Below are 16,235 nucleotides of genomic sequence, written 5' to 3' on the forward strand. Positions count from 1 at the left end.
GAAGGATCGAGTTTCCTACCATTTTGACGTTACTTAACGTTAAGTTAATAATATTAATAACATATAGCTATTATTATAATGAGTGTTATAATTGTAACTACATATTTTAAATGAAATAGAACTATCAAGGATTAAAGGTTACAGTAAAGATGTATTGACGTCAATCTGATATTGAACCAGAAGTGCAAAGTGCATTCTGGATTCATTAATTAGACTCTCGCGTAATATTCCACTTACCCCCCAGGTTACACAATAGTTAAAAGAGAACTCTAGGCGCATATCTATTCTCAGACTACGAAATCAAGTTGTTAAAATGATAGAAGGCTTCGGGGCTACGAAAATGCGTCATACATACATTTATTAAGGCCATTTCTCAACCGGGCAGTCCACCGACCAAGAACGCATTCTCTCGCGTTTTCCTGCTACGACCCGTCGGCTTGCGCAACAGTCTGATTCAGACTAGCCACGAGAAAAATGATTTGCTATGCCGTGATGAAAGCTTTTGTAACGGTGCTGTTACGACTGTTACTCGTAATTTTTATTTTTATTAATTTAATCCAAGAAAAGATACAAATCAAATAATTGAAAATGGAGACCGGCTCTTCGAAACATGTAGGGCGAGTAATTAAAAATACGCGAGTTAAAGTCTTCCCTAAGCTTCTACCATTTAAATAAAAACAATTTGAGTAAAAACAACGAAATAAATTAAAATAAAATCATAATAAATAACTAAGATAGGTAGGTAGGCACAAAATTTGAAGGCGCTGTTATATAATATAACGCTACTAATCTAGAGAAAACTAAATTGGAATCGAGAATCCTGCGCATACACTGCGTGTTTCTAAATAAATGTATGCTGCAATTAAGCCAGGCCATGGAGAAATACTTGAAAGAATTTGATATGATATATTAAATGTGTATTAGATATTGATAAAGCCATGTAACCAATGCAGTTGCGAGTTTCCTTTTAAATTCCTTTCTCAGATGTTAGAAAGTTTCGATTCCATAATGTAAAACATTTCTTTTACTGCTTTAGGTCTTTGAAGTCATTCATTACTACCCAAGGCACATAGTTGTCAGATTTCTTGAAGAAATGCCTTGTGGCCAGACAATAAAGTTCAAAATGGCACGATTAATGAGTGAATCACGTAACACCGGCCATTCGACCTCGACCTAAAAAGACAAAAGTGAAAATCGGACCGCAAACAACAACACTGTTCTTTGAGTTCTAAGAAGTTATGAAAAATTTAGTATGGCGATTTGCAATTAGTGACTCACTCTTTGCAACAGCTACAGTTTATATTTAGGGAAAAAAAGAAAAATTGCGAAAAGATTACAATTAATGTAATAAGGTGAAATGTAACGGGTAGTACCTACCTGGGTACCTTATCTAGATAGTGTCATTTGGTTTTTGACTAGTTTTTCAGCTAAAAATAAGTTGCCAGGAACAGGAAGAGAGTGCTCTTTTGTTAACTGTCTCTACGTTAGCTTTTACACCGTTCTGTGGTGTTCTCTTTTGTTGAGGCATGCCATGGTGTCGGTCATTCTAAACCAATACCCCATTTTCCCGGACATAACAGCCATTAAAAAAAACCTTAAAGAATCTCAGGTATTAATTGAGTTCTACGGGTTTACTTGAAGAAGGTACTATGAGTGTATGTTATACGCAATCTTGTGTCTTTCTTGAAGTTGTCCTTTAGTGGGACGAAGTGGGCTGCGCAAGCTTAACAGTGCTACGATTTGCGCGGCATCTCAATGACGGCCTGGGAAGTATCACTTTGAAGTTTTTTAAATAACCAGGGAAAGTTTTGCACCGGCCAGTAAAATTGGAGAACTTACTACTTTTCAAAATGAGCAATTCGGGATTACCAAATACACCTTAGTTAGACCAAGAAAATTTTGCAGAGATTTTGATAGCCCACGCAATGCAAGTGCACGAAATTATGACGTATAAATAACACTCGCACTGCATGGGTTATCAAAATCGCTGCAGACTTTTCTTGGTCTAACTCTACCTACATTTACATGAACTATCCAGAGGTATGTACGTTAAAGTGTTTGCCGTTTTTTTTCTTGTTTTTCTTACCTAAATATATATAGGTACCTACTAAATGAAAACTGAATTAAGGCGGAGTAAAATTAGATTTTGTCTGAAGTAAAGGGCTTTATAAAAAGAATCTAAGTTTTTACAGTTTTTATTTAAAACCTATTGAAGCGTAATCGTAGCGTAGCTAATCGGACAAAGTGCGCAAAAACAAGCGTTTCTGCGTGTGGGCGGGTCGGATATATAAAAAAATATGCTTTTAATTGTACCTAGTTTAAGTTTAGTCCCATATCTGTTTATTTATATTTTAACAACATTTATAGTCTGTGCGTTAAAACAAGGAAGCAAACTGCCCAATTCGAACTTTAAGATACGTCAATTAATAGATCTAGAAACGATATGGATTAGATGTATCAGTGTCAAATGTGACGTTTTTGTTTGAAGAAACGTCACATTTGACACTGACATATCTATAATGCATATCGTTTCTAGATCTATTAATTGACGTATCTTATAGTTCGAATCTGGCCGAAAGAGGCATATTAATCAATTCAGTATTAATAGTGCTAGTTGTATTTATTTGATTAATAGTATTCACTAATTATACTGATTTTAAGTCATAATTATTTACAGCAAGTTAATTACATTGTCTTAGTTAACGAACATCAATGGGTTGGGGACTGTCAAAGGTTTTGATAGATGGCACCAGTATAGGTTTTACCTGTCTATGAAAAATTGTTCTATGATATTTGGCTTAAAGGGCTAGTATAGTATCCATGCCATGAAATCCCAAAAAAACAAAACAAAAAGAATTTGACACTATTCGTAGGATTGACAGGTGAAACCTATGATGGATCTGTAAAATACATCGACCGGCCACCCAATTGTATATTAATATAGTATTATAGAATGTCGATAATTAAGTGAACTAACCGACTATTTTTACTGCTATTTTTAAATTATTTCCCAAATTGTTTAAACATTTAATTCAATTTGAATAAATTTTTAGTATAATAATATGTAAATTGGTAATTTACCAACACACTGCCGTAATTGAATGAAACAAAGGTTCAATTTTAACATATGCAATATCGAGGCGATTAAATTGTACCAATCTATATATAATGAAACGTAATGGTATGGAAATAGAATTGTTTTTATTTAAGAGCATTTTTTAAACGGCCTTCACGTGATTACTTCCGAGAGCTTTTTAGCCCAGAGCTGTTTAACTTAAACCCGATCACTATCTTAAAAACTACTACTCAAATCGAATTTATGTACATATTCATAGTAGTAAAGTTATAAACTGAAATAAGTGTTGTCCAGGCATTTACTTGGAAAACATAAGAGGTATTAACAATCTGTAATTATTTTTAAATGAGAAAGGACATTACTAAAACTAGTCTAGTCCCAATAAAGTACCTACCTAGTACCTAATAGTAGTGGGGATTATAATTAGATACATTCACAATCACAACTTGTTTGGTTTGTTACATGCATGTACTTGTCATTATGGAATAGTAGTCGCCTTTATAGAGCTCTTAATGTTTAAGACTGATTCGGGACTTAATCGCGTACACTTACTTTTATTATCAAATCAACATAATATTTATTTCAAGAGCTCTTATTGCAACTTGTATTTTTTTTTACCGTGTACCTGCCAATTGACACCAAATCTAATAATGACCCAATATCTGGGAGACCGAGCTTAGCTCGAAAGATATGTAAAAACTCAAAAATGCGCGTTTTCCCAGAGGTAAGACCTAGCTTGATCGATTTTTCGCCCCCGAAAACCCCTATAATTATATAGTTAATCACAACTTAATATTTTAGACAACCGACAGCAATCAGTATCATATTGTTATTTTAGTTCAATAAGAATAATTATTGAAAGTTAAGGATAATGAGAGCCTTCGATCGAGAAAATAAAAGTATCTATTATGTAGTACCAAGTAGGGTTTCCAATCCGGATCCGAAATGTATGAAATTATCCGGATCTGGATCCGGATCCGCGGATCTTCCCATACATTTCGGATCCGTCGTGCAAACCCTAGTACCAAGGTACTAAAGTTTATTAACATTGAATAGAATCTTGGTGTTCGTCAGTTCAATCACTAGGTATAGCGCAGGAGGCCTTGATAACTTTTTCTTTCGTATAAATAAGTCATCTATTTCAGTTTTAGTTTATAATTTATAGTCTAACCCCCTTATTCATAAACGCGCTACAAACCTCTATTAGCTATAATAATCGTTTGTCTTTATCTGTCGTTTTGACTTAATGCATTTGAAAGAAAGGGATAAAACATAATTTAACTAAACCAGGCCCGTAAAGTTTTATGAATAAGGGGGTAAAGACCTAGGCAGCGTTTCGACACTTTCTTCTTTTAAATTACCCAAATCAATTGTTAATAACATTTGATTTGTTCCAGACTAGTATATATAGTTCCTAGTATTTGTAAATCTTGTACATTTACATATTGTCCATTTAATAATGTATCAAAGATATGATAATTTCTCTCCCTCGTTTAATAACACCAATAACCAGTTTAACACTTAACTGTCCATGTTCATGTATATTAAAATATAATTATGCAAGATAACATTACAGTCGGATAAAATTACCACTAGGTAAATTACTAGTAGTTCGCCCCGAACTGAGAACTCGCGGTTAACCAAAAATTATATAGCGATTGACTTTGTTGCACCTACTTAGGTACTCGTATAGCGCGACATAAAATAATAGAAAATAAACGAGGGCGCCACTTTTTACGTAAGTTTAGCGTTAAGTAATATAGATGGCGCTATTTTTTCGAATAAAGGGCTTCGTATACGGCTGTCCCTCCCCTGGATTTAAGTCACCACCATTGAGATTAAAATAAACTGTATCTGTGCTAAGCCGAAATATTTCCTGTCAAATGTCAAATACATATATTATGTTTATTCTATTTTATTTTTATCTTGCTAATTATTACAAAATGGTAAATTTAAAAACGATATTATAAAAGTGTAAGTCGAGCACTTTTATTTGATACTAAACTCGACCATGTTTCTTGCAAAAAAAAAATGACCAGAATAGCAAGACCTCTCACAAACAGCTTTTTGGCCTTCTAAGCTCTTCTAGCTCAATAACCCCTTGATCGGGCCTGCTCATAATTTAATGACTAAAATACAATGCCCTCGACTACACGTTTACCCAATTTCATTTAAATTAGAACAAATTTACTTAAGTTATTGAGTATCAAACTATCTTCTGACAGTTCAGCTTAAAAACATCGAAATGCCGGGACGTGCCGCTAGCTAGAAGAACTTCGCTTCGCTTCGCTCGCTCGTTCGATTATTCTTAGCCATTGTCAAACGTATGAAATACATCCTTCCTAAAATGAATTGTAGGTATTTGTTTTAGGGGGGTATTTACTCTAATCGAGACGTTTTTTATTGACAAGTTGTTTTTTAATTAGGGTTCTTCACTTGTTTACGCGCGCCGCGGTTCCAACTCGTCGATTATGCGTGAAATCTAGCTAATTCCATGTCAGTATAATAAAATTTCTTTCTTTTATCGAGCGCTTGCCGTAATGAACCAGTATAAGATATCCTCCAATAATACATAGTTAATATAGATAGATAAAGTTCATACTTATACTGGATTCCCTGGGGAGAGTTCTCGGTAAGCGATGTAGGTATATTAACAGCTTCTGTCTGGGTGATCGTGTAGTGTGGAACGTTAATATTTAAACGTTGAAGCAATAACGACCTTACCACTGATAGGTAAAGACCAGATTAGCTTGATAAACAGCGTGAAGTTTGTATGGCGCATTTTTATGGGCTATTATAAATCGCCCCGATTTTACCTGTTCCCTTTGTTTATTGTATCTTATTTTTAATACAGAAATTACCTACATTAACAAATTTCTTTGTTTAACAAGCAGTTAAACAACAAACTTCTAGGCTAGTAATTTTTCAAGTAGGTAATCGCTATTTTTTTTCAATTAGCAATTTGTTGCAGTAATAATTTTACATATAAATTCTATACGACGACAAATATAAACTCCTTTTTTTTTTGTCGACCGGTCTGGCCTAGTGGGTAGTGACCCTGCCTATGAAGCCGATGGTCCCGGGTTCGAATCCTGGTAAGGGCATTTATTTGTATGATGATACAGATATTTGTTCCTGAGTCATGGTTGTTTTCTATGTATTTAAGTATTTATGTATTATATATATCGTTGTCTGAGTACCCACAACACAAGCCTTCTTGAGCTTACCGTGGGGCTTAGTCAATTTGTGTAAAAATGTCCTATAATATTTATTTATTTATTATTTTCATTATGATTATCGTGTTGCGTTCAATAAGACAATCGTTCTAATTTAGTCGGGAAATTATACGAATAATCATAGGATTTTAATTGATCCTAAACGTCATAAAATAGGGTTCCACCTGAACCATAGAAAATATATTATCCTTTTGTAACAGTGGCAGATGGGTGAAACTGGTAAGAACTATAGTTTGTCAAAGGACTGTCTCATTTCAAACATAGACAGAGAGAATCATACTATCTTTGTCTTACACTAGTAGGTACTAGCACCCAAAAGAAAAGGATGAGTATAGTTTTTTTGTTCTTATTTACTGACAAAATGGTTTGATCAACTATTATACCTATCCCTTTTACATTGATTTTGAATTTGGCTATTTGGGTATGGTTGTTTTGTTAGTGGGTAGGTGGGTAACATTTACTGGTTAACCTGCTAATTTACAATACCGCCTGGATCTGTAACTGAACGACCTGACTTTAACCTTCATTATTTGATCGTGTAATGTTTTCATCTACCCTCAACTAGCTTAAGGAGCCATTTGAGGGTAGATTTTGTTTACTTTTATTTAAATATCTAAAGATACAGAGTATATGTACGGCGTTAACGAATAAAATATCACCTAGGTACCTACCTACATATACTTGTGAATATTGTAAGAGCATGGAACTTTCGTCCTCTTACTGATATGCATACATACATATAATATAGGTATGTATGTACACATATATCTACAAATATGTTTACATATAGTTTTTACGAGCAGCATTGGCAACAGCTTACATCATCAACCTTAATCGTCGGCCAACGGGTTTAGCTTTTTTATAAACGTTTAGTTAGTTAGTAGGTACTTACTTTTATGTGTTTTTACGATCAATATGTGACGTTCCACGGGAAAAGGTACCTTATGAGGGTTTCTAGTTTCGGAGATATTAAATGTTTTGTAAAAGGTGAAAAAATGCTCAATTTTTTTTTATTGTGTGATCTGAAACCTTAATGCGTTACGTTTGTTTACCTGTTTTTATTTTTGTTATAAGTTAGTTATAAGCCTAGTAATGTCGTCTCAGAGTTTAGTAGAAAAGGTACCTTATGGAAAAAAGATTGAAAATTCCCAAAAAAACTAGTCAATACGGGAAAAGAAGTTTGGTAGAGAACTGTATTAGCATTCTGCAAAACTAATTTGATAATTTCAGTTCTGGTTGGGGCGCCTCGCAAATATTATAACCGTACATAGACCGACATCACAAATCCAAGTAGACTGCTATTATACCAAAGTTACTCTCGTCAAGTCTTTCTTAACTAGAATAATCTTCATTTGGTTTGGTCGCATGCAGTAAATCAGCCATTGGTTTGCTGAAAAATGCCAATACCCGACGCATTACCTTATGGAATATCTGCGGTCATTGAACCTCAATGCCGCTTATCTTCAATAGCAACCGAAATATATTATTGATAAGAAATAGACGATTTATACCATCTTAACCCCAAAATATTATTAGTTTATCCTAACTGTTCCATCATCATCATGCCTCATCATGTAACTTGACCACAAGGTACCTTTTCATTACATACAAATTATTGGTCTTTTTTAAGATTATTATGACGAAGAACTAATTAAATTGGGGACAGTTTAATGTAAATTAATATTTTCTATTCATAAAAGATAAACTATAATATGATTGATATTTTGTAGTGATGTATTATTAGATTTATTTCCATAAGGTACCTTTTCGTAAATGTATGGAGCAAATACTGTTATTGTTATGTAAGTTTAAAGTGGCATAAGGGGTTAAATATAGTATTTAGTTGGGGTTTTAGGATTTATTTCATTTGAATGACAGAATTTCTTTCATATGTGCTCAGAAAAATTGATTGTGTGTCACATTAAAAGTAAAAATATTCAATTTTGTGATTTTATATGAAAAAGTCAGAAAATACATTTTCACCTCTAAATCGGTATTGTTTTTTTGCTTAAACTGTCTGTCAGTGTCGTTTTCTAATAGATAAAATTTAAATCTTGAGAGCACATTGCAATCAATCGTGAAAATGAAATAAAACTTTATTTTCAAGAGATTGTTAGTATACACATAAATCAGTCGATATCAAAAGTTTCTATTTGCATTACAGAACAAGTCGCAATTTTTTTTTAATCTCAGATATATAAGGCATTATTATTTGTAGTCAACTATGTAACTTACTTCAGGAACATAGTTTTTTAGGCGGCTAAACTTAAAACTTCTCTATCGTAAAGTTGCTCATTTCACAACATTATTTTCAAAAAATCATATCTCTGTAACTACACAACCTACAAGGTTGATCTTTTGTGTTATCGATAGCTTATTTATTGTAGATTACTGGGGTATGCATAACTCCATACCCGCCATAAGGTACCTTTGACCGTGGGACGTCACATATAATTTTATTACAATTTAGTAGGTGAATAAATCAAAAGTGTTACCAGTTCAAAAACCTGATGTTTTTGCGATAATTTGTCGTTTTGTTTGTTCTATTAACATGTCATTAAGTTTATCACTTAATACTTACCTGCATTAAGAAAAGAATAAAGTTAGATCTTATGTAGGTACCCACGCAAAAGCTCGTGAGTCGGCTCAAAGCCTACTAATGCTCGAATGCTTATTATGCAAGTGCCATTTTAGTCTCGGACGTGTGTGCGTATCAAAATCCACGTTTATTTAGATTTAATCGAGGTATTCACAACACTCCCACAGCGGGAGAGGCGCGCAATGAATATTTACAAAGCTTCTCTTCCCTGTGTTTTATATTAAGAAAAACTGTTCACGTTTTATGCAAATACGTCGGCGTTGAGCGAAAACTAGAAAGTTGACGCACACACACATGCGCAACGCGTGATAACCGGCTAGGTTTCATAATTCTATACGCATCAATATAGATACAACATTTTACAACCTCATCCATCGATTTGCACAAGTAAACCAATTAAAGTGTAATAACAAAGAGACATTAAAAACAACTTACCGTATCCGTCTCTTCAGAAAAACTCGACTCCCACAACATGTTTGCGTCGAACAGTTCAAAGCACTTCAAAAAAAACGAAAATCACAAGTTTATATTCTTGTTGTAAACAATCAGTCCATTCTTAGGGGTGTTGACGTATCCCGTGACGTTTACGGAGTTAGTGCCCTACGCGTTTAAATTTGAAACGCGCGCGACTGTTGCCGATGCTGCGTCTTGACGCTATGTGCGCGGGCGCAGGCCGAACGCGCCCGAGCCCCCCCGAACGCCACCGAAGTCGACCGACCGAGCCGACCTACTTTGTGGAAACGCCCGCCAAGCGAGCAGTGATTTTTTTTCCATTTTCCAATGAAATTTAATACCTACGCGTACGCGCAACCTTAAGAGTTAAGATCAAGTCATTATTCTTGTGTTACTTAGTAGCACATTCAATCAATTGCTGACTTTTCATATCTATAGTCAGCGCAAGAATGTTGACATTTACCGGCGTCGTCGGAGCTTAAATGTCAGTAAAGTAAAATGCGTTATTGTGCCTGCTGAGTTGGAACTTGGAACAGGTACCTACTCGTATTAGTTATGATTATGACTGTACAATGATACCCATAGGTACCATTTTCGTAGATATTCTCAAGTAGTCAATAATACATTTTCTTTTCTCTGAAATTATTGAGAGCGCCTGATTCTGAGTGTTCTTTGAACTAAAATATAAAAAAATAGTTTGGGGGTAAACCGTAATTGCTCTTCCCAAAGTCAAGAATGCATTTAGGTACAGAGAGATCATAATTATAAAAAAATATTTCATAAAATAATATGATTTGTTCCCTAGTTCAACTTTTTAGCTTTTGTAGTTTCGGCTCTGCGTTGACGAGTCAGTCAATCAGGACATACGCGTTTATTTACATAATTTCAGCTTGATATTTCTGATACCTCCACGCGTTCCAGAGAAAAAGGGTCCTTACAGACGAACAGCAAAGTGATCCTATAAGGGTTCTTTATGTGACGTACGTCACGTACGGAACTCCAAAACACTACTGATTTAATGTAATATTTTCCATGCTTGGCTCCTATCTATCCTCACTATCCTCCCCTTAAACTGGCAAAAACGAATTAACAACAAAAAATACTTGAACATGAGTACTGAATCTAATCAGATTAAACATTTGTCCTTCGTCAAAACTCGACTAACTATCCATACTATATCTTTCTGATTCTTAGAAATTGGCTTCGATATTTTTTAACAGTGACCACATGTTCATGAATAAAAACACATATTGCCCCAGTGCGTCAAAGACCACGTCATAGATTTAAGAATTATATGCTACGTGATAACTATGACGAGTTATATGGCCCCTACTAAATACAACATATAAATGTTTTAAGTAAGTATATAAGCATTAGGCATAAAGATTCAAGTTCTGAAATTATGAAAAAACTAGCTTGTGGGGATCGGAAGCATGTCGAGTTATCAAACATAGAGACTCGAGTTCTATACTTCCTGATATCACCATGAATGTGCCTATAAATAATTGACCAATAGTTATTTGTTTTACAACCACGTAAGTAGGGACCTTAAGCGTCGCGAGGGTTTCAAGACTTTCAAGGCACGAGGGTTAAACAAACTTTGCCACCGAGTGAAACACAAAAATTTTCACCACACCAACGCGAGGAAAATAACTGTAAAATATTAGTTACAAATCAAATTAAAATGAACGCTATTAAATATGTACTGTAAGTAATTATAACCAGCCAAAATAAGGAAACAACTCAAAATTTGCATCTCATTACTTTGCCACTCTTGTGGATAAAATGCAACTTTCTCAACCGTTATTAAAATATTTAAAATATCGAGAGGGCCTTTACGAGCTGGTGTGGTGAAAAGTAAATTCCTGTACCTCCTTTTGTTAAGTGGGTTAATAATTCAGGCGATCTGAGTAGTTAGGTAATAAGAGTGTATCAATGTTTTGATTCGATAACACAAACTTTTTAACAATGAGTTCACGTAGTAAGAGTCGTTTCAAACGTTTTAGAATCCGTTAAGAGATCCTGTACCTACCAACTACGAAAGCCTTCAAGGAAAAGCCCGCCATTATGAATTATTTATTATAAACTTGTACTGTACCACACAGGCAATATTATATTTGCAATTGAAAAACGATGAAATAGTTTTGCTGGGAATAAGATTCATAGGAACGCTATAATTTCATTAACAGCAATTGTAAATTTGTAGCGCTACAATAAGGCATTCGTAAGTAACAATTACCTTAACAATAAATGAAAGTTATTTCAGTTTAAATGTGAGTGATTATGTACTTACCTACATTCAATTTATTGAATAAAAAACATGGTATAAAGACAAGTTTCGTCTCTTTGGTTTCGTAGAATTACTTTTTACATGTTGTTGGAGGAAAACAGTATTATTAGTTAATAGTGTTATTACCTAGTCAAGTAGGTAGGTATGTACTTAAGTTAGGTGTACAGTACAACGTTCAATAATTTAAGATATAGGTCTTCTTTGCTCAAATACTTTTTAACATAATTACGTATGTGATGTCAACTTAGAATGTAGGCATGTAGGTGTAGGTAAGTATACACTTTGTGAGTTAGGTATAATTAATTAATTATAATAAAAATAATCACCTCAGTAAAAATAATTTGTAAGATAAATTGTGATTTTGCTCCATTTTATTCTAACGTTTATATCCAGTGCAGTGCAGTAAACATGAACCTAATGCACATGCACTTAAGTTGTTAAGGGGTCTTGCACTTGAAATACAAATCGATGTGTTTTTACAAGCTTTTATTTAGTTTCACCTGACCGCTGTCTGTCTGTCTGTCTGTCTGTCTGTGTGTAATCAAATCTTGCAAGTTAAATTTGATCCACTTCCCGGTTTCCGATTGAGCTGAAATTTTGCATACATACGTAAGTCGGGTGACAATGCAATATTATGGTGTCATCGAGCTGATCTAATGATGGAGACCGGAGGTGGCCATAGGAACTCTGTGATAAAACAACGAAACCTAATTGTGTTTGGGGGTTTTAGAATTGTCTCGATGAGTATTAGTTGCCTGTGCAAAAAAATGTACAGTCAGCGATAAAAGATTGTACCAAAAATGAAATTTTTGCCAAAAACTTATTTTCTGTCGAAGAGTTGTTTTGGACACTCCGACTTAGGGTTACCAGATCCAAATTTGGAATTTCCTGACAAAATTCCTGATTTGCGAAATTTTTTCCCGACGGCGACCCAAATCCAAAATAAATCAATTTTAAACGACATTGTTTAAAATTGATTTATTTTGGATTTATATGTAGGTAAGTAAATTTGAATCGCGTACCTTTTTAGGTACATAATAAAAAAAGTTTGTTAATTAACAAAAAATCCTGACATTTTCGTATTCCGGCCGCATTCCTGACAAACGGCCAAAATTCCTGACATGTCAGGAAAATTCCTGGCGTCTGGTAACCCTACTCCGACTGCATCATCAGATCAGCGTCATGTTACATGAATTACAGAAGAACATTAAATTTTATTTAATCAGAAATGGCGTTGGCTGATACTATTTAACCGACTCCAAAAAAGGAGGTTATTTTTTTAGTATGTAGAGCGATTATGAAAATCATTTTTTGTTCGATAGGTTATGCTTTCTAGTTGGTCCTGAAGTGTCTGAACTTATAATCACTTCAGAAGGTGAGCAGAGACACGGGAAAAGAGTAGGCGAGTAAACGACGTGTAAAGTTATGATTAAATCCGTCAATTGGAACACTTGCCTCTTCAGTATTGCTATCTATTTACACGTAGGTGTCGTTAATATAAGCAATATGCGTTTATGTTGCAGTTAACTAAGATTATGTTAGTGCTAAATACTGAAAGTGGCTAATTGCCAATCACTGTCATTGTTAAGTCAGGATCTGTGCACAGGCCATTAAGGTATTAGGTATAGTGATTTTGGTATTTTTTTATTACCTACCTAGCTCATGCATTTGCTTTCGAAAAGCGTCATGTTGCAAAGTGACTATTGTGGGAAGCAATTTATTTTCTGTTCATAGATATGCAATAATAATATAAAATAGGGATTACAAGGCATTTTTTGTCGAAGTCCCCTTATGAAGTCCGCATTGAGATGAGAGCAATATTATAAGTAATAAAAATAAGCGATGCTTAAGCCGCGCGCCCGCGGGCGTCGCTAAACTGGCGGACATTGCAATGACAGTGATGGATTCTGGAATATCTACCACCCGCTTAAGCAACCACATAGTAGTGGTAGTGACTGTGTAGATTATGTTGTTATACCCTCGTAGGAGTTCATTAATAGATATGTACCTAGGTATACATTTTTTTCCCCTTATTGCAATAGATTAAGGTTGCAATAACTTATTTGAGTTCAGTTGAGTTTTATTAGGATGCTATTTAACTGATCACCAGATTTAATAAAATTTAATACCAAAAAAATATATTTTACCACCCTAAAATAATAAATGATCACCAAAATTATAACCCCATTTTAATGTGAAATGATTACCAATTTTATTACATTTTGCTATCCTGTTAAAGGAAATGACACCAAACTAATCATTATTAACCCAAAAATAGTAAATGATTACCAAATTTCAAACCCCATTTTAATGTGAAATGGTAACCAAATTTTTACATCTTGCTATCCTATTAAAGAAAATGACACCAAAATAATCATTGTAAACCTAAAAATAGTAAATGACCACCAAAATTAGAACTCCATTTTAATGTAAAATTATAACCAAATTTTTAAATATTGCTATCCTATTAAAGCAAATGACTCCAACATAATAATTCTAAACCCAAAAATAGTAAATGACCACCAAAATTGTAACCACATTTTAATTCAAAATGTGCAAATATTAAATTAACTAATCCACTTTGTCACATTTTTCTAGTAGCATTTCATTTCTGTAACAGTCGCAACCTAACCCACTTTTCTAGTAGCATTTCGTTTCTGTAAGGGTCGCAGTTCAAACATAACCTAACCCACTTTTCTAGTAGCATTTCTTTTCTGTAAGGGTCGCAGTCCAAACCTAACCTAACCCACTTTTCTAGTAGCATTTCATTTCTATACCTATGGGTCGCAGTTCAAACCTAACCTAACCCACTTTTCTAGTAGCATTTCTTTTCTGTAAGGGTCACAGTTCAAACCTAACCCACTTTTCTAGTAGCATTTCTTTTCTGTAAGGTTCACAGTTCAAACCTAACCTAACCCACTTTTCTGATAGGATTTCGTTTCTGTATGGGTCGCAGTTCAAACCTAGCCTAACCCACTTTTCTAGTAGCATTTCTTTTCTGTAAGGGTCACAGTTCAAACCTAACCACACCCACTTTTCTAGTAGCATTTCATTTCTGTATGGGTCGCAGTTCAAACCTAACCTAACCCACTTTTCTAGTAGCATTTGGTTTCTGTAAGGGTCGCAGTCGCAGTTCAAACCTAACCTAACCCACTTTTCTAGTAGCACTTCGTTTCTGTAAGGGTCGCAGTTCAAACCTAACCTAACCCACTTTTCTAGTAGCATTTCGTTTCTGTAAGAGTCGCAGTTCAAACCTAACCTAACCCACTATTTTAGTAGCATTTCGTTTCTGTAAGGGTCGCAGTTCTAACCTAACCTAACCCACTTATCTGATAGCAGTTCGGTTCTGTGAGGATCGCAATTCTAACCTAACCTAACCCACTTTTATAGTAGTATTTCGTTTGTGTATAAGTCGCAGTTCAAACCTAACCTAACCTACTTTTCTAGTAACATTTCGTTCCTGTAAGGGTCGCAGTGCTAACCTAATCCACTTAACTGATAGCAGTTCAAACCTAACCTAACCTACTTTTCTAGTAGCATTTCATTATGCTACTAGAAAAGTAGGTTAGGCTACTAAAGTAGGTTAGGTTAGGTAGGTATGCGGTGCGGGGTACGGGGGGTTGAGCAGGGGGGGCTAGTAATTTTGGCATCATTTTACTTTATTTGGTAATATGTATACATTTTTTGGTATTCATAGTGGTTTATTTAGGTGTTAATATCGCATTAATTTGCTCTTCAAGATTTGGTGATCATTCATTATATTTGGTATTTGAATACAATTTGAAGTGCAGTCGTAATTAAAACGGTGGTACTTTTGTAATTTTAGACCTTATGTTTTTGGTGTTCAGTAATTTTTTTTGGTAAGCATGATTTTTTTATTTAGGGTACCAAAGTATTTTTTGGTGGTCATTATATTTGTAGCCGTTTTATTATTCAGTTTTAGTCTGAATACCTAAGTCTGATAGGGTCAGTACCCTATAATATAACTAGAATTGTTCACTTAAGTGTTTGTAATAACATCAAACTCACAACACATAAACAAACTACCTATATCTACATACTAGAAAACCGGATAACCAACTGCAGGGTTAACTTTAAAATTAAATTGTAATTCGATTCAAATCTATGAATAGTCTACTTAAAGAACAAAAAACTGTTTATCTCTGGCGCTTGATATGACAGTCATTTTGTAGTACCTATTTCTTTTCTATTATTAAAAGGGCTTAAAAACATCATGGTTTCAATATACGCCGCTCGTTTTCGATTTATACATAAATTATATTTAGTAGTCAAGGTGAAACACATAAAAAGCTACCGATTAAATGTTGAGTTTTTTCCGAAGCTTTATTTATTTTTTGATTTTTCATGCTCTGAAAGTGTGTCGTTGTTGTTCTAAAAACTCTGCAGAAAATGATATGTTTCTGCACTAGAGTATTTTACTTTCAAAGTAGGTTTTTATTTCTTATTTTTTACGATAAGCAATTAATATTTGGTTTTTAATGGATTTGTTGTACAATTTCCATTCTGATATTTAATTCCCCATTCCATAAATAAAGATACTTTAGCCTAAATTGTTAATTG

The 16,235-nt window shown here is 34.2% G+C and overlaps 1 protein-coding gene across 1 annotated transcript in view; it reads right to left on the bottom strand.

The window, feature by feature from the left end:
• LOC134806825 (DNA-binding protein D-ETS-4) overlaps positions 1-9,579 on the bottom strand; it is a 64,447-nt gene extending 54,868 nt beyond the window's left edge. Inside the window, exon 1 of the mRNA XM_063780217.1 lies at positions 9,347-9,579. Coding sequence (XP_063636287.1) covers positions 9,347-9,385 — 39 coding nt within the window. The 5' untranslated portion in view covers positions 9,386-9,579. The remainder of the gene's footprint in view (positions 1-9,346) is intronic.
• Between the last annotated feature and the right edge of the window lie 6,656 nt (positions 9,580-16,235).

Source organism: Cydia splendana, chromosome 3, assembly GCF_910591565.1.
Source record: "Cydia splendana chromosome 3, ilCydSple1.2, whole genome shotgun sequence".
Lineage (NCBI taxonomy): Eukaryota > Metazoa > Arthropoda > Insecta > Lepidoptera > Tortricidae > Cydia > Cydia splendana.